The 18,438-nt window shown below is 46.6% G+C and overlaps 1 protein-coding gene across 1 annotated transcript; it reads right to left on the reverse strand.

Annotated features, from left to right (window-relative positions):
• Positions 1–7,394: 7,394 nt before the first annotated feature.
• BPIFB4 (BPI fold containing family B member 4) lies at positions 7,395–17,884 on the reverse strand. Its single transcript, XM_067554535.1, has 15 exons — positions 17,776–17,884; positions 16,131–16,881; positions 15,196–15,300; positions 14,730–14,873; positions 13,927–13,987; positions 12,693–12,753; positions 11,879–11,970; positions 11,203–11,415; positions 10,830–10,883; positions 10,058–10,228; positions 9,747–9,814; positions 9,529–9,571; positions 8,584–8,647; positions 8,031–8,107; positions 7,395–7,603 (listed from the first exon to the last, which is right to left on the reverse strand). Exons 1-15 carry the CDS (start codon positions 17,882–17,884, stop codon positions 7,580–7,582), a joined length of 2,037 nt encoding a protein of 678 aa, XP_067410636.1. The 3' UTR covers positions 7,395–7,579.
• Between the last annotated feature and the right edge of the window lie 554 nt (positions 17,885–18,438).

Consider the following 18,438-nt stretch of genomic DNA (forward strand, 5'->3'; position numbering starts at 1 on the left):
TAGCAGATAGCTGTGCGCCTTTGTTACATATTCCTGGAACATCATCTGAACGCAGGGAAACCTTTACCCTTACCATCTCTGGACTTCACTGCCTCTGGCCTAAGGAGATTCAGGAGTCGGGGTCAGCAAAGCAGGACAACACACCGGACCTTCGACATCTTCAGTCCTGATCCCTGCTGAGAGAACTGAGACCACACAAGTGCAAACCTGACACAACCGAGTGCAGGGGCCTGTTCCTCCTCTCCCTTACCCTGGTGTAAATAGGAAGTAACTCCTTTGACATCCCTGGGATTACCCTGGTGTGAGTGAGAGCAGCAGTAGACCCATAAGGTCTGAGAGAGACTCAGAGAAGGAAAGTGGCATTTTAAACAGTGCAGGAAGGAGGGAAGAGAGTCCGAAAGACCTTGTTCCCTGAAGAGATCCCATCGCACTGCTCAACATGGCCAGAAACAAGAACAGTTAAAGGGACACTGGCCAGCTAAAACATTACACCTGCTAAAATAATTCCCTTCTCTACATTACAAACACCTTCCATTATTAACACTCAAAGCGTTACGGCTCAAAATCTAATTGGGTTTTCACTCCTCAGGCTGCAGAGTTATTATCTGCATTTCATTCAACTCCAACAACAAAAACAGGCCATTTTATCTTTATATCCAATCTATTCCTAGGCCAAAGTAGTCCCTGTCACATCCTCATGCTATGACTCCTAGGATGCAATTTTGAGTTGCAAGCACTATCATGGAATATCTGTTTACATGAATAAATCTGTTTGCCTAAGAACTAAAAAAGCAATCCCAGAACCATTTTGAGAGGTCTTAAATTTTACAGAAACATAGGTTTACAAACCTAAATTACAGGCCAAATTGGACTTAACTTTGTCTCTTGAAAGAAAGACACTGTCCAATATGCATATTGCAGAGTTTCAACACTGAGACATACCATTATTTAGGTCATGCTGAACAACTTCTTTATCTGTTCGAGATTCATTTAAAAATCCCTTTATGACAGTCCCTGGCACGATTAAATGACATTTTAATTCTCTAGAATATCTTTTACGTTTTCCCTTTGATCAGCACGTAATGAAGCTCAGTTCCCGCAGCTGTGATTACTGAACAGAAGAGAAAGATGGAGGCTCAAGCAGTTTCAAGTGAAAATTATGTCAAATAAAATCCCTGGGATTTGCTGGAATCTCACTGGAAGATGTGCACTGCATTGGAATGGGCGGCAGGGAGGGTTTTCAGATCTTTTAAACTAGTTCTTGGAAAAAATACACAAGGAAGTTGTTAAAGATAGAACATTTCAGCAAATTTTTTGGCACTTTAAAAAAATGAAGCCAGATCCTTCTTTGGCGTAAATCAGTGTAGTTCCAGGGACCTCAATGGAGGATTTTTATATATATATATATATATATATATATATATATATTGATCTGTATATATTTATACTGATTTATATCCAGTTTGAACAGTGGGCCAGCCCCTCAGATGGTACAAAGCATTGTAGCACTACACACCTCCGGGCAGCTACTACACTGATTCACAGCGGCTGAGGATCAGGCCCAGTTTGTCCAAAATGGTTCTGAATTTTGTGCTCTCTACACAGAGCCCCTCAAAATCATCCCCGTCATTTCTCCTCGGGGAGCTGGCAGCAGAAATTTAACCACAAAAGTAGATGTGATTTGACAAGTGAGACCTTCCCTGCCAGTTTTAAAACTGATATTCCTTAGCTGATTAACCACTGGTACAGCCAGCAAAGGCAAACACTTGCATTTCTAAACCCGGGCTACACTTTGCTGAGGCTGTAATGGGCGTGAGAGTCCTGTGGCTACAGGAACGTTACATCTCTGACCTAGACCTTTTCTTACCTGTCGCTGATCCGAAGCAGCAGCCATTATAAACCCAAGCAAACGGCAGGTCTGAGGAAAACACAAGGTGTGATGAAAGTAGGAATTATCCTTTCCCGAAGCCCAGGAGGTGAAATGACAGCTCCCTGCACCAGCTTCCTCCTCCCCACCCTACCCCCTCCCCGAGCTCCATGGCAGAGACGCTAAGGACTGAAAGGCCAATGTAAGCGGCTGAGGGGGAGCCATTTTCATCTCCACGGGAACCTAGCCATCAGAGGCTACTGAGGGCTCCCAGAGAACCCCAGCTACAAATGAATGCTGCTTTCCCCTGTGGGAAGGTTACTGGGATGAAAATCATTGCTGGCTTTCCCTGGGTGGAATTCCCCGCTAGGGTCCGGCTGCCCTACGGATGCACAGAGCTGCCCATTGCAATCTCTGGCCCCGGGGTGAAACAAGTCCAATATTTATATTACAGATATAAAACTCCTGTGTCTCGCCAAGTCTGAGCCCAGTCTGCTAGTGGCTGTCACAGCTCTATGGTACGGAGAGCCCCAGGGTGCTGGTGTTCGCAGGGTGGCTGTCAGCTAGCGAAGAAATGTAACAAACCAGTCAGCTAGCGAGCACGCTGGAAGCCTGGGTGCATTGCTGGTTCTACCAAAGGCCTGGAACAATTTACATGTCAGATACAAGCCTCTCTTATTGTGACTGTCACCCCTACAGAGCTATTGGTGCTTGATCTATAAACTCAGCATCAGAGACGCCTAGGGCTCGATTGTGCCTGGTCCCGCATGGGCGCTCAGCTGGAGAGCCGATGAAGGAAGCTTCCCCTTGCGTCGCTGAGCAGGCTCTGGGTAGGGTGGCAGGCTGCTCCCTGCACACTTCCCAGCACAACTGCTCCGGGCTAGTGCTGCAGCCTGCAGCAGGGGAAGAATGGAAAAGGGACGGGGCCATGGGGGGTGTGATTTGGGAAGGACGTGAAATGCTATTCTTGGATTCAATGAAGTGGTATTTGGATAAACAGCTAATGAAGCATTGGGCGGAACATCCTCTACTCACACACAGCTATAGAACAATGGAGCCCTTAGACTGCATTTTTCCATCGTAGCCAGAGGGCTATACACTAATGCTTTTGTTTCAAGCACTGCAGACTTAACCTGCTCTGAAGACCATTAGACCCAACTCTCCTTTGATCTACTGTACATTGGTGTAGACCAGAAGCAAGGACCTACACCACAGTAAAAACTCTTATAATGCATAGCTGGCAAGTTTCCTACAGCTCCATATGTGAGATTTCATGCAAAACATGTCATTAGCTCATTTGTATATTTGTGGCTAACTGGCAGAATGCCTCAGCTTCGAAAAGGCTGTGTGGCTTTAGTATTGGTGGAAGGTGTTGCACGGACATCGATCCCCCCCGCCCCGTGGAGCAGAAGGAGTGTGTCTGAGCAGGCAGGGTCTTACCCTGCACCTCTCATAGGAGATAGAGATGGCGCGCTAGAGGTAGCGGGCCATGACCTGGTATCACCACACTGGGATGCTCAGTGCTAATGTCACAGCCAGCATGTCTTTCTATGTGCGGCACCACTGAAAACAGCAGTCATTGCTGGCACCATGGGAAGACCACAAAGGCAGACATGGGATTTTCCATCCGAATGAAATCGCAAACAGGGCATCCAGATTATTAAATACAGACACCGTGAAAATATTAAGGGGGGCGGGGGCTGGTTCCTCAGTGATGGCCTGAATATTCTCAGTGAAAATAAAATGCACCAAAAAATCTTTTTTGACAAAAAACAAAACAATCAAGAAGATTCTTTGAACAAAAGATCAACCGGCTCTACAAATGGGAGCTGGAATACTGCGGTGAGGAGTAATACAGAGAACCTAGAACAACCGCTGTCGAGCGTTTGAGTAGGTGTGGGTGCTAGGGCCCCATCTGGCTAAGCATACATGGGTAGCGCTAACCAGTAACTCTCTTCATTGTCCGAACTGTGCGTTATGTGATCAAAGCAGCTGAGCTTCTCTCTTTTTTCATTCCTGAGTGTTACTTTGGGCATGTCTCTAACATACTCAGTCCTCATGTGGTATTTCTCGCTTTCATATTAAGAAACTCCGCTGCGTAAATAAATCACACTGCACTTGTCAATACACAATCTTCTTTGCACAAATATACCCAGCAACACAACAGCTATAAGGAACAAAATACTTCTAGCTCCACTCGCAACGCCCCTAGACAGCTACCAGGTGTCACTGTTGCTTTACACATGAGTCAAACGGATTTTGTACCATTAGCAGAAATCAGCATCCATGGAGGCTGGGAGAACTAACTAGATTCATGATGGAAATGACTCATCCCCGGAACTGCTTGGATGCCCTAATTTTCCGGAGGGAACCAAGATTTTTGTCATAGCTTGTCATTATTAGCATTGTTTGGGTACTGAGTATGTGGAGTGCTGTGTCAGGGGCTGCATGGATAGTCCTAGGGGCTGAACGCTTCTGTCCACATGCTCTGCATGGCTCAGGGGCAGTGCAAACCAGGCATGCTGGCCCACGCTGCTTTGTGCTGTGGATATCTCTGCCTTGAGACCCACCAACTCCTTGCACATACAACAAACCGCTGAACAACAACTTCAAGTAACAACTGACGTGGGACAAATTCTGGACTTTGTCAAAGTCAAAGGCTCCTTATCCCATTCTCCGCCCCACTAACCCTCCCAGTCTTTACTGGGATTTAAACTGCATAAGCAAACATACAGGGCCAGATTTAGGGGGTAGGCGACTGCCTGGGGTGCCAGCTTTGGGGTGGCTGTTTCTTGTTGTTAGCGAACAAAGGGAAAATAGAATGTCTGAAGTAAAACCGTGCTTCAGTTTGCAAGGGCAAAAGCGAGAAAAATGAACCTTGAGACGAAATAACTAGGGTTAACCTTCTCAGGCTGTCACCTACCGTACCACTGTTCAACTCTGGCCCGCCCAGGAGGTGGGGCCCAGTTCCATTTCTTGATTTTAGCACATTTCAGTTATTCTTCAAATTAAAACGTTTCTATGAACTTAGAGGAAACAGGTTTTTTTACTTGCTTATATAGGACATGAACTAATACAGCTTCACAGGTCCCAGCGTACAAATTTGTCATCTTATATGACAGGGATAACTCACGCATGCATTTTTGTGCATCAAAGTCGTGCAATTGACTACAAATGCAATACAAAATAAGGTAATCAAAAGTTTAACAAATGGAGAAGGGGTGCCAAAGACGATCCTTGTCTGGGGCATCATTTGGTCTAGGGCCAGTCCTGCAAACATAACCCTTTCCCCTTAATTGTAGAGTTTATATTGATTAATCACGGCATATCTCGCTTTGACTTCCTTTGATTGAGGCTCAGCAGGAAGTGCTCTAGAATTCAGCCACAGACATGCACCAGCAGATGTGTTTCAGTAGAACATCAGCAACAGCAAGTAAGAAGGCTGGATCCTAGGGTGGGGGATCTCAGTTTACCTTTAGCAATGCTGGATGCTACCTGCTTTTGTCACATGAAGGTGATCGACTAAACTCATCCCTCTTTTGAAGTGGTCTCTTGTAGATACAGCCATGGGAAGGGGTTGGCTGCTCTGGACTTGCATGTCTGTCCTAGAATGTAGCTAACCCACTCTAGCACAAGAGATGACCTGCACTCTGAAATTCAGGGGGAGTGACAGATTTTTAAAACGTTGCCATCATCTGCTCCTCCCAGAGAAACAACGCCTGCTACTCCCCGTGGGCCGTCGGGCTTGTCACCTTCTTTAGGCACGTTTTCAGATACAGCTGCAGCCTAGCACAGTTCTCTCAAGGGTCACAAATGGGGTTCCCGGGATCCTCGAGGGAAAGGGAATTCCATTTGATGGAGGATTTTGATATTTCAAAATTTGTTTTTTTGTTCCAATTTGGAGTGAAAGAGAGTGGAGCCCTTGGTAGTCCCGGGCTTCTTGTCTGAGGGGCAGTTTGCCCAGCAGGCTGCCATGTCTCCAGGCACCTTTGAAGCCAGCAGTGCCAGGACTTCCAGATCCCCATCATGCCATCTGACAGTCTGACAGGGAGCCAGGAGGCTGGAAACCCTCAGGATGCTGCCCAAGAGCCAGGTGCTTGGAAGCCAGCGTTCCCAGGCTCTCAGCTCCGAGTTAGCTGGTCGGGTGGGATGACAGGGAGCCAGGGAATGAAGCAGGGTGCCATTGGAATTCAGCCTGGCTCCATTGCAGCTTCATGGGCATCACACCATCCCTGGAAAACGTTGGGATTTTGACTAATCGGCATTCTCAATCGAAGAACTGGCGACCAGCTCTTTACCAAACCACATCACAGCTGACGCAACACTCGGTTTCAGAGCCTCTGGTTTTTTTGCACCATGGCTGTTCTCATCGTGGACCAGGAATAACCTTGCTAGACTAAAACAACCCAGGAGCCAACCTCTCCTACGGAATGGGGGAGAGAGCCCTGCTGGAGCCCTCATCCTCCGGAGGATGAAGAAGATGTGAGAACCCCCAGTGCTGGGCTCATCACCTAGGTCAAGAACACCATCCAGGGGTCCCACTCCATTCATTTACTGGCAGACATGGCCAAAGGGCGCATCTCTGTGGGGACTCAGGGCGCCACCCACACCCGTAGCAAGAGGATTTTAAAAAGTCATTTGAAATCTGCTGAGGTTTACTTTGAACTTTTCCTCTCTGGTTCTCCCGGCTTTCAGGCCTCTTGTCTGCCCCTGGAACACACGGTTTTCCAGCCAAACCACGCCTTCCCAGAACCTTCTTTTTCACTATTAGTATCATGGCTGATTTTAAAGCATTAGGGGAATTAGCAAAAGATTAGTAGCTGGAATTAGCAGCCTACCTGAAGGAAGAATTATCGCATAAATAAGCTAGGTGATGCACTCAGTAACAAGCATCAAATCACTGGCTTGGCATGTCCTTCCAGAAACAAACCACAATGCACTTGCCAACATCAGACAGGCAGGGTTGCAGCTGTGCCAAGCATGTGCCCGAAACTTGGCAGAACTTTGAGTATCTCACAAAGTTTTTAAGAATGGATTTCACAGGAAGTGAACAATGATGATTTCTATGAGTTTCTATCTTTCCACGTGTGACTAGGAGGGGGCATCGCAGCTGTGGTCTCCCTTGTTCCAAAGTCACTTACTAAAGATAACAACACTAATCCAGGCTCTTTGTAGGAATAATTCCTCCTGCTGGAGATTTTTGAGCAGTTAAAATGCCTTGGGACCTGAAATTTTGAACAAGGCCCTTGAAAAGGAGCCCACGGTAACATGCAATGGACTGCAGCACTTGCTGGCCGATAATTCCACGGTTTTGCCTCGTTCCAGTTATTTGGTAGACATGCCCAGCGTTTGGCAAAGAAAAAGCACCATTCTGATTGCAGAGAAATCAGAATCTTTTATTAAAACAGTCACACAACAATTACAAAACATACAAGCATTTTCCAAACACCCTTAACATTTTCAAGCCAGTAAAGAATATTCCTGTTAATTATCTGAAGCAGACCAGGTACATTTTGATTCCAGTAAGTCAAGGCTTTAATCAAAGTAGCAAACTGGCAGTACTTGTTGTTTGGAAAGGGCCACAGCCTTGTTTCAACATACCAGATATGAAGAGTAGCATTGCTCAGCACTCTGCAGTCAAGCCGGAGTCTTTGTTTTTCAGGTGGGAGAGGCATAAATGCAGGGGACTCTTTTCAACCTGGCTTCACTGACTCATGCTGATAACACAAGAAGATCCTAACAAAACAGGTAATCAAAGGTGTTTAGCTCAATTCCCTAAACAAACACACAAACACCCTCTGCTGTGTTTTCAATGCACAGATCTGTTCCTTTGCCTGACATTCCTGGCAATGGATTGCTCCGTAATGAACTTTCAGGGCAGTGCAGCAAGAGAGACCATGGAAGGACGTGACACTGTGAATACCATTAACACCAGTTACGTGGACCCCGTTAGGAACAAGTGTCCTGCGCATATTGAATGGAGAATTCAACCAGTAAGGGGAGACATTACTTTTGAAAAATTGCATTGCAATGTTGTCTCACGTTTAAACATTTTCTTTTCAAATAACAAACACAGTCTTTCTTGTAGCAAACTATTATCTCCCTGAGAACCTGGGGAATAAGGGGGTGTTGCAGGGAAACACTGCCTTCTCAAAACACTTACTTCAATGACATCGATGTCAGCATTACTAAAGTCGATGTTCATCAGTTTGGGGAGAGGAATGCCTCCTCCTAACACACCTGCAGATAAGAACAGAAGTCAGAGTTAGCTTTCCAGGCGAACGGAAATGGGAGCCATTGTTTAATTTCTCCATCTGTTCTCTGCTCACTCAGCTGCAATCACTCTTACTATGTTTTCTTTAAACTAACTTTCCTTCATTCAGATCACTGCAATCGAAGTCGAGTTCTGTTGTGAGTCATGTCACTAGGACTTCATTACTTCTGCAAAATATCCTTTTTCTAGCATACTATGAAATGGCAGTCATCCAACCAAACGCACAAAGCCAGCTGGGCAATGCAGTATGTCTGCTTTGTTTTATTGTTGTGTTTATTGACAAAATTCAATCATCTGATATGAGCCTCACCTTCGTTAGTACAAATTAGCTCCAGTAGGTTCTACTGTGTGAAGCTAATGTAAATCGAAAATGTATAAACCATTATATTGTGTACAGTCTAGTGCAAATGAATACATGAATGAAAAATAAAGTTGTCCTTACTGTTCACTGCAGGCAGGAAGGCAACATCAAAAATCTTGCCAACCAGCGGCTTCCAAAGTGAGACCTGAATCAGGTACAGAAATGATTTAATGGAGATGCTTATTCTCTAAACAATGGCCCAGGATTCAGATCTCAGCTACAGGGAGTCAATTCAGCTACTCTGGATTTAACTACAACAGAGCCTGGCTGGCCCAGTGCCTGCTCCATCGCTCCAGAACCAATAAACTTTAGCTCAGTCAGAATCTGAGTGCAGCACTTTTTCACGGATTATGCAGTTATCATTTTAGTCCAAAATTGATGCCAGTCCATAGATCAGTTGGCAGTTAGCACTAAGTTATTCTCTGCAATTAATCTTCTCTGGAAGCCAAACATACTTTATCTTCAGTTAAGCTAAGAAATGAAAATCCTGTGGTTGCTCCTGAATTTTCCTTCTGTCCTCTACATTAAAGCTTGATGCATCTACCCCTTTGCTGGGAAAGCTAATGAGATGTTTTTCACACAACTTATGGAGATTAAAACATCCCTGTCTATAAAGAATGAAACAGGGATGGAAAACTAAGTGAAGAACTTAAGTCTACAAAGCAAACACTGTTAATACAGAACACTTTTCATTGTGGAATTCATGTAAGCCTTTGGGAGCTTAGTGGAATAAAAGAGAGTGAATTAAATAAATGTAATTACTGCCCCTTTCACCACTGTCCCAATATATCCTAAGGTCAATACCACATTAATCATCAGCATGTCTTACAAACAGCCATTTACACCATTGTGTGAAGGTTGCTCCCGGAACATCCCATGAAATAAACTCATATCTAAAGGCAATAGAACGTATTGTATAAAAAACAACACTGATTTTACACTCTAATCAACCCTTGTATTGCTAGAGTCAGCACTTTGCTTCCATCAATAGATTGCACACATTGCTGAAGCAACCTATGCTCTTACATCAAATTCGCCAATGGAGGAGGAAGCCAAGGAGAGATCAGTCCTGCAGAAAAAGGAAAAAAGTCAAGTGAATTTAATTTTACCAGCAACTTCCAAATTTTCACATCTCCAAGAAGGTGCTATGTGAATTAACACACAGGATCCTTATCCCTCTCCCCTACCCCATATCATTCCCGAACAACAATGAACTAAGGATAATGATAAAAAAGACTTCATACTTGTCAAGATTGACACTGATCTTCAGTTTGTTGTTTTCAACAGAAAATTGGGCCAGCAAAGAAGCATCCTGCAGTTAGAAAATAAAAGTCAGTCAGTCTCGGAAGCTGGCCTTTTCCTGCATTCACTCATGAGAGATGAAAGCAGCCACTCATCTCAAGTCTAGAGCAGAGACTTTTGCTCATATGTGCATGCCCTCAATGTGTGGATCCCATTGCAGAGGAACGGAAGCAAAGGGTTTACCCCTCCAACAACAGTCCACTGACAGAAATGGTTTGACTGAGCGGTGCTGTGGCTATTTTTCAATACGTACAATGTTCAGAACACAGAGGGATTGGAGGGCATCGTCAGACTGGGCAACCAACACCTCTACAGTAGCATTGAGTTGTATCAAGCCTTTTTTTCTTTTCAAGGTCACGGTGGGAATTTCAGGGACTTCAACTTTCAGCAGCAATGGCTGTGCCTTGGGGAACTTCCGGTAAACCTGTGGAAATTCAAGGGCGTAGGTGTGGAGTTGTAGAGAGCAGGATGGCACCAGCTATAGAGCTGGGCTACACTAAATCAGAGCGAGCAGGAATTCCCTGCAATGCAGCTAGATTCCTTCGAACATATAGAGTGAGCTGTGAGTAAGTTGGCCAGATTCATTATTGCTTTCCTTCAGGTCTAACTCCATTGATGTGAATGGATTGAACCTGGAATAATGCTGAGATGAATCACTGCATCAACCATTCAAGTCCAGGGCTGAATCTAGAGCATCATGACCTGATCTGAGGATCGGGGCCTGTCGCTATCTTATTAAAATAGATAGGGGCAGATCCACTGCACCACCAGAACAGCACCAAGGGGCCATCTCATAAGACAGGGTCTAGCCCATTGTGTTTTGGACTTTAGAGTCAGATCCAAAATCCACTCAAGTCAATGGGATTCCCACTGCTAACTTCAGTGGGCTTTGGGTTAGGCCCTTAATAAGCAAGGAAAAGGAAGTGGATCTCTCTACTCCTCCCCCCCCCCCCCGCCCCGGAATACATTCATGGCCCTGATCACCAGAGCATTTGCTGTAAAATACAACAATAGAACTCACTAACCGCAGGAACCATGGCTCCAAGGAGCGATGTTGTTAGTGGAGGAAGCTCAGGAAACTGTGACAAATAAAAAAGGAATAATTCAGTGAATCGTGCCCATCATGTGACCAGCGTCTACCGCTTTGGTAGCATTAACCTAATTAAGCCTTTGCAGCATTAACACCACCTCGTGAGCTTTAAGCAGACAGACCAGCGTTTTTCGTTTCTCTGCCTGAATAAGCAGCATACCTGGTGTCTGATAATTCACTGCTAAAAACGTACAGCTTGGGTCCAGTTGTACATACCTGCTGCCCTACCGCATTAGGCTACAATCTCGTCTTAACTCAGAAGCTAAGGGGGGTTACCATACTCCCTCCTTGGCTACTTTGCTACTCACCATTCCGTCAGAGATGTCTATATCGAAAGCCCCTTTCTTCTGCAGGAGAGATATTACAGAGCTAAGGAAGTTCACAGAGAGTCCCAGCTGGGAGGAGGCGGTGTCTGCCATCGGTGGCATGGGCGGCACTGGTACGCGTGGTGCTCTGGGGACAGCTTCTGGTTTGCCCAGGGGGTAGTCAATGAGGCCGCCTGCTACGGACCCAACTATAGTCTGGAAGCCCAGGAGAAAGGGTTATAAACTTTCAGAGACGTGGCACATGATCTTCATGGTATTTTTTAACTTTAGGTTCATTTGGTTAGGAACAGCCATGAAATAATTTCACATTTAACTAACCCTGGGCCAGAATCTATCATGCAGCTGCTTTGTCCTCTCTCCAGAATTGTATTAAATTAAAAACATGAGAACGTTAACAGCTCATGTGATATAGGGCCTGGTCCTGAGACAGTTCTCCAAGGGCTTCAATAGGAAGCGGACCAGAGCAGAGGCTACAACCAAAGCTCTCTATTGTCAGAGGGAGTCTTTCACACATTGAACAACAGGAATTCTCTGTTCAAGTCTACGTGAGATCAGTGGGTCCCCTAGGAAATGCCCCCCCAAACTGCAGGAGGAGCAATCACTGCAATGACACGAAACATCAGAGCCCTTGTGTACAAATGAGAAGAACGGGACTTACATTTAAATCTACTTCAAGAAACTGACCGGTTACGAGCGGAAGGCTTGATACGGTGTACTGGATGCTTCCCAGGACACCCAGGGGCACCAGAGCTGCATTGAAATAAACAGAAAACTGATGATCATCATTTGGGTTTGGAAGTAATTCGTCTCTCTCCTGTCTGCCAGCAGCTCTGTCTCCCGCAAACTTCCCTGGCCCGCGAGGTGTTCCGAGCAGCCAACTCAGACACTGCTCTCTCTACCAGGCAGTGCGATGGATGGAAGCTGAGCTCCTGGCAACCAATGTTTTCCATGGCTGGCAGTGGAGGCGGGCTCCTGCCAGAACTCCCCTGTACGCACCCCCAGCACTGGGGAAGTACGGAGCCAGGCCCAGAGAATTCCACCTCTCCAAAATGAACAAAAACTGGGAGCCTCTGGAAAGATCATATTCAGATCCAATGCCAGATATTATCTTAGGGGTAAATTGTGCCCCCGCTTAGGTGAGTGCAGAGGTTTTCTGGCTAATGGGGAAGGCTGGGGAAAGGGAGGGATTTGGGGTGTGAAAGGGGTGCATACATAGGACGCACTACCCCGTGGGAGGTGGAGTTCTGCTCCATGGCTGCCCTCTATCGGTAGTGGGCAGGGACGAGTAGGGTCAGAGCAAAGCAGTTCCTTGAAGGTCTTGTGTCTAGGGCCAGAGCAGGTGATGGATTTAAATTAGCACGTTTTGCCCTGACAGCTCATTGTTTCCTCCAGGGCTGTGTATTGTGCAACCAGCCCGCCAGGGAGCACAGGGAATGGAGAAAGGAAAAGCAATGAGGCTGCCAGACACTTACAGTTCACGAGGCCCAGTTCGTCATTGACCAGCCCTAGGACAACATCGACCACCGGGCAGAGCTGCAAGAGATAACGGCTTCAGTGAGGCGCTCACAGGAACCAGACGCAACCCAAAGTCAGGCTGGTGAATGCAACTAACGGGTATCAACGGGCCACAGACGAATCAAAACACTGGAGTGAAATGCCTGTGGCCAGATCCTCAGCTGGTGTAAATTTGCATGAATGAGCTCGCCTTTGCGTCAGCTGAGGATCTGCCCCTGGAGCTTGCTCCACTGCCTTCCATGTCCAAGGAAAACCACCATTAATGTCAGTGACAGAGGGGCCAAAGCTTGTATCCCAGCCCCGGGAGTTCTCAGAGGAAGGCATCAGGGATTCAATCCCCTCGGATCTCAGCCTAGCCAGAAAGGTTCTTAAAAGTTATGAACCACCTAGTAAATTTGGCCAGGTGCTCCGGCCCAGAATTTCAAAGGAAGGCACATTTGATCCAGCAGTGCCCACCTGGCATCCCCAGACTACCTCACAAACCAGTGCCGCAAGCACAGAGGGGCAGCTAGACAGGTGCTTAACAGACTTCTGGGACTTCAGAGGCACCAGGTATATAGGACTTGATCCTGCTCCATTGAAGTCAATGGAACAAATCCCACTGATCTGAATGGGGCAGGACTGGGGCTGTGGGGCACATTTTCACAGGCTCACTCATTGCTCCAGGACTAGATTTGCCCTTTTAGGTTTCTAAGCTCTGAGTTTTCCAGAGAAGGGATGTTTTCAGCAGACACCTGATAGTCTCTGGTTGCTGTAGAATTAGAGATGGACCCAAACCAAAATTCTGGAGCCAAAGACCCTGAACTTTGAAAGAATGGTAGTGCTTGAGTATAAGCTTAGATCAGGACTGAAACTTTTTACCAATGGCTTATGTCTTTATAATGGACTGGATCTAATCTCTAGAGTGTATGAAATCTGGATCTGGGTCTACATGTTACAGCCTGAACCCCTCTCTACTGGTGATTTATTCTCTTCTCCCTTCTTTGTTAATATTTGGGAGTCAAAAGGCGACTCCAGGAGCAAATAGCGCCATTTGGCAGAGGGTTACCTTTACGTTTCTTAAAGATTGTCTAACAGATTCTCATTTTTTTTTAGAAAGATTAAAATATTGGCTTTTAAAAAATATTCTAAAGGCATTTTGGAGCATGACTTTCGTTATGTGAAGCCCTAACCTACTCTTTTTGGACTTACCAGTTCGGGAAGCAGTCCGTTAAGGACACGTGCCAATAAGTTATCCACAATTGGGAGCAGGCTGAGAAAAATAAAACAGAAGGAGGAAAAATGTTGCTGAGGAATAAAAGTATCTTGCTGAAGAACAGAACTTTGGCTGAACAGTACGCTGGGAGTACTACTATGGACACCTGGAAGTGACAGCCCTGGCAAGAAGACAGCAGTATAAAATAGTAAAGTGCGTTGTGGAGGCTTGGATTTTGAAAGCTGTGACAAACCAAATTCTCATCCCACTGAAATGAATGAGAGGTTTGCTACTGAGCTTGTTGGGCTACAGCTTAACCTTTTTAAAGTGTTCAAATCTTTAAAAAAAGAATGACCATGCCCCAGGAAGTTACTGTGCTGTGTGTGTGAAATGCTGTGAATCTCTGAACACACAGAGTGGTATCAATTTAAAAAATCCAAGAGCAGAATATCTGTATTTCCTTATGAAATAACTGTAGTATCTCACATACCACTCCGCGGAACTCTAGGTAAGTGCCAACTTTTCAATAGCGACCAGTGTACTGTACATAAATATTGAATAGCACCAAAATAATATTGGCTTTGTTAATTGCATGTGTATGTGACCAGCTAGATGCTTAACTAGCCATTTGCACATGCATTCACCACAACAGCTACGATCACACATGCAAATTAGGCACAAAAACATTTTAATGCATGCTTCTGAACATTCAGTTCAGAAGATTTGACTCTGAAGGTCATCAATACATGCTCAAAATGCCATTAGATTATGGTCAATTTAAAATACCTCTGGCACCTACCCTCTAAGCAGTCTGACTTTAATACCCCCAAGAAGGGTGTCACAGTTCTCAGCCACCAGTTTGGGGTAACCTGTGCCATCCATGGTCAATCTGACTTTCGATGTGATATTCACTTCCACGGCGATGTCAAGCAAACCGAGGAGGCTGCACAAAAAGAAGAGAACAATGTCAAAGGAAGGGTCTCCTCCCAGTGGAGAAACCCAAACTCTGGGTTGTGTCTAAGGATTCTCCCCAGGCCTACCTGCTACATCAACGCCCATCCCACATCCCTCTGCCTCTGCTTCACTTCCCAGTGGTTTAGACTCTGAGTCCCTGGTGTTATCCAGTGAATTATGTTTGGCCGCCTTCAAAGCTGACACTTTCATCAGTAAGGATGCCAGCCCCGGCTCAGTGGTTAGAGAATGCCCAGTGCTGGTGCTAGCTGTCAGCAGTGAATTAGACCCTTCCCAACGCGTGCCCTACTCACCTCTTACCATTGATTGCTACTCTAGTATATAGGTTCAGGTGGACTCCAATCCCTGGTAGGAGCTTCAAGGACACTCTGGGGAGTGTTAGTTCCACAATTCTTAACCTGCAGGATACGAAACGTGAGGGTGAGCAACTGAATGACCTGGAGGGCTAAGTCTCGAGACGCTACTCAGAAATATTGCACACAAATGGGATCTTCTGAAGTGCTTTGAAGATCATTTGGACTAATGCATAACTGTTTAAAGATACATTGTTCTAAGTCACTTTAGCACTTCATCAAGAGCAAGGATCTCGAATGCTTAAACAAGGTGTTTAATGGTGAGCTCTGTGCACAGCAGAACCCTGTGACCAGAATAATTTCAAAATGCCTCCACTGAAATGATGCAAGTGCCAATGGAGACAGAACCTTAAGCAACCAAATTCCCTCAAATCCTGGTTCCCAATGTACATGGCTATCAATTGACCATTCAGCCAGGAGATGGCAATAGCCAATGGCACACAGAGGTAATTGTCTAACATGATTGTACTGGGTGCTTTACCATTATATGTTTTTGTTCAGTGTTGTACTCTATTAGTTTAGAAGCTTTAAAATGGGAACCTTGCAAACAAGGTGATAACTAGATTGAAAAATTCTACCCAGTAGCTCAATGCAGCTCTTGCATTTGTGCATGCCTATCTGCTTCCTGCTTTCAGCTGGTAGGTGGGGCACAGAAGTACTGAAGCACTAATCCATATATCACACTGGATACATGATGTCACTGCTGTATTTTTGACCCTTCCATAAGCAGGAAGTAGTGGAAACCTGATGGGATTTCCAGCCCAATTTCTAAGCCTGAGAGGCTTCTTGGAACCTCCTGGAGTTTGCCTGCTGCTCCCAAGATATAGTACATTATTCCCACCTCTGTGCAGAGACATTTATGGTGTGTTCCTTACCCTGTGAGCCCCTGGACCGTGCTGAGCAAACCTCCTTCCCCGAGGATACCGAGCAAACCTCCACCGCCGAGTAGACCTCCATTCCCCAGAAGACCTCCATTGCCAAGCAGACCACCTGCACCGCCGAGTACACCTGCAGTGCCAAGCAGACCTCCATCACCCAGCAGACCTCCTTTTCCTAGCAATCCTCCAGCAACGCCACTGGGGAGACTCCCGCCAGGAACATCACCACCAGCCACAGGTAGGCCTCCCCCATAAGCATCACCACCACCACCGCCGCCGCCAAGGAGACCACCACCACCACCTCCACCAAGCAAACCACCAGTAAGACCCCCAAGTAGGCCGCCGCCGCCACCCCCACCACCACCAAGCAAACCACTAAGTAGCCCTCCACCACCACCACCTCCACCAAGCAAACCACCAGTAAGACCCCCAAGTAGGCCACCGCCACCACCACCACCACCACCTCCACCAAGCAAATCACCGGTAATACCCCCAAGTAGGCCGCCGCCACCACCACCAAGCAAACCACTAAGTAGCCCTCCACCACCACCACCACCACCAAGCAAACCACCGGTAATACCCCCAAGTAGGCCGCCGTCGCCGCCGCCGCCGCCACCACCACCACCAAGGAGACCTCCACCCAGGCCACCTAGCAGACCTCCGCCTCCATCTGGACCTCTACTGTTGAGGGGCACGTCTCTGAGTGCGCCTTGGAGGGCATTGCCTTGTACCAGCGAGCCTGTGACAGCTGGAAATATTGCACATGGTGAGTATTCAACAAAGGAGACACTGGCTTCTTTTCTACCCTCTGGGGTGTTATTTTAACAAGGGAGATGTCAGACCACCCCTATGCCCATGAGCTCAAGGCCTGCATGAAGCCAACTAACCACCTGCATTTCTGAGTTTGGAATATATCCCATACGCACGGAGGGTAGAGGGGTTTGCTCCAGCCATTGCTTTGACAGCACATTACAATTCCTAATTGCAGCCATTGGCATGTCAGCAAAGGGAATTCTGGACCAGTTCGACACCAAAGGGGTGGGCAGCAGTATTAAGAGCTGTCTGTGAAAGACAGGGGTGGTGAATTTGCCTGCTGCTGCTCGTATAAGCAGAATACAATTTCTTGCACAACAACAACAATTACCACGCACCCGTCCTGCATCCCAACTGCACGGCCGCGCTGTGCGCCGTGCAGCTCAGTAACCGTAGCATCCCCAGACGGGGGCCGTCCTCAGAACAGGTCAGTAGAAAGCTTAGCAGGGACTATTGCTGTCACTGGCCAGCCCCTGGGAAGAGGTGCCAGCACTTCACTCTGTCATGGGCAGCCCTCGACGGGAGTTCATGTGTGGCATGCCTATCTGCTCATTGCACTCCACAGCTGATGTGGGTTAGCTGGGTACTGCACTCCCCATAACAGCACACGAGCCCAACACACGGACATATCATGCCTCCTGAACACCTGTCGGGTTTATGCCCATACTCCCTGTCACACAAGCCTGGGGGTTTTCCCTTGCCATGCATTTTTCCCCTGCTATAACAGGGGTGGCTGCTCTTTGTCTCTGCAGTGGCTTCAGTGCAGCTGGCAGCTATTATTTATTCCTGCTGTCCTGTATACCCCAGAGACGACGTTACATTGACTTACCATTGCCTAGTACATCTTTACTGACCCTGAGCACAGCATCTGTCGTAGGCTGGCTTAGGGATGGTGTCAGCAGACCCCAGAAGATGGCAACGGCCCAGGCCTTTAGCATCGTGGTGTCTGCGCCCTGTTGAGAACATTTCTGGTTAGCAATGTGCCATGTCATCAAAGGAGATGCACTGTGACGAGAACAAGGAATCCCAGGAAAATTCAGGCAAGGAAAGTAGAGAAATAGATCAGATACATGAGATGGAAGAGAGAGAGAAAGGAGTAAGGGGCCTAATTCTGCTCCCACTGGGCCTCATCCAAATCCCACTGAAGTCAATGGGAAATTTCATTAATCATAATTTTCTGATCTTTGTTTTTTACCAAAATAGGACATATTTATCCCAGGATCATGAAAGAAATTTAAATATAAATAGCAAAAGTTCTTCCCAGCAATACTGTAAGGATCGAGAGGACAATGAAATCATTGGATAACTGTGCTCCCCGCAGACTTAAAGCACCTTATAACGGGCTCTTTCCTTTCTTTATCTGACCTTCTCCTGAGGTTTAAAGGTGTTCTTCGCGCTTTGCTTAGCTCTTGATCAGCCAGCGGTTCTGTAGCTGTCCATAGGAGCCTTCTTCTCACTGTCCTCGGCGTTTGAAAACATAGAAAAGGCAGGT

Source organism: Emydura macquarii, unplaced genomic scaffold (assembly GCF_026122565.2).
Source record: "Emydura macquarii macquarii isolate MOO-44397 ecotype Brisbane River unplaced genomic scaffold, CSIRO-AGI_Emac_v2 contig_1483, whole genome shotgun sequence".
Lineage (NCBI taxonomy): Eukaryota > Metazoa > Chordata > Testudines > Chelidae > Emydura > Emydura macquarii.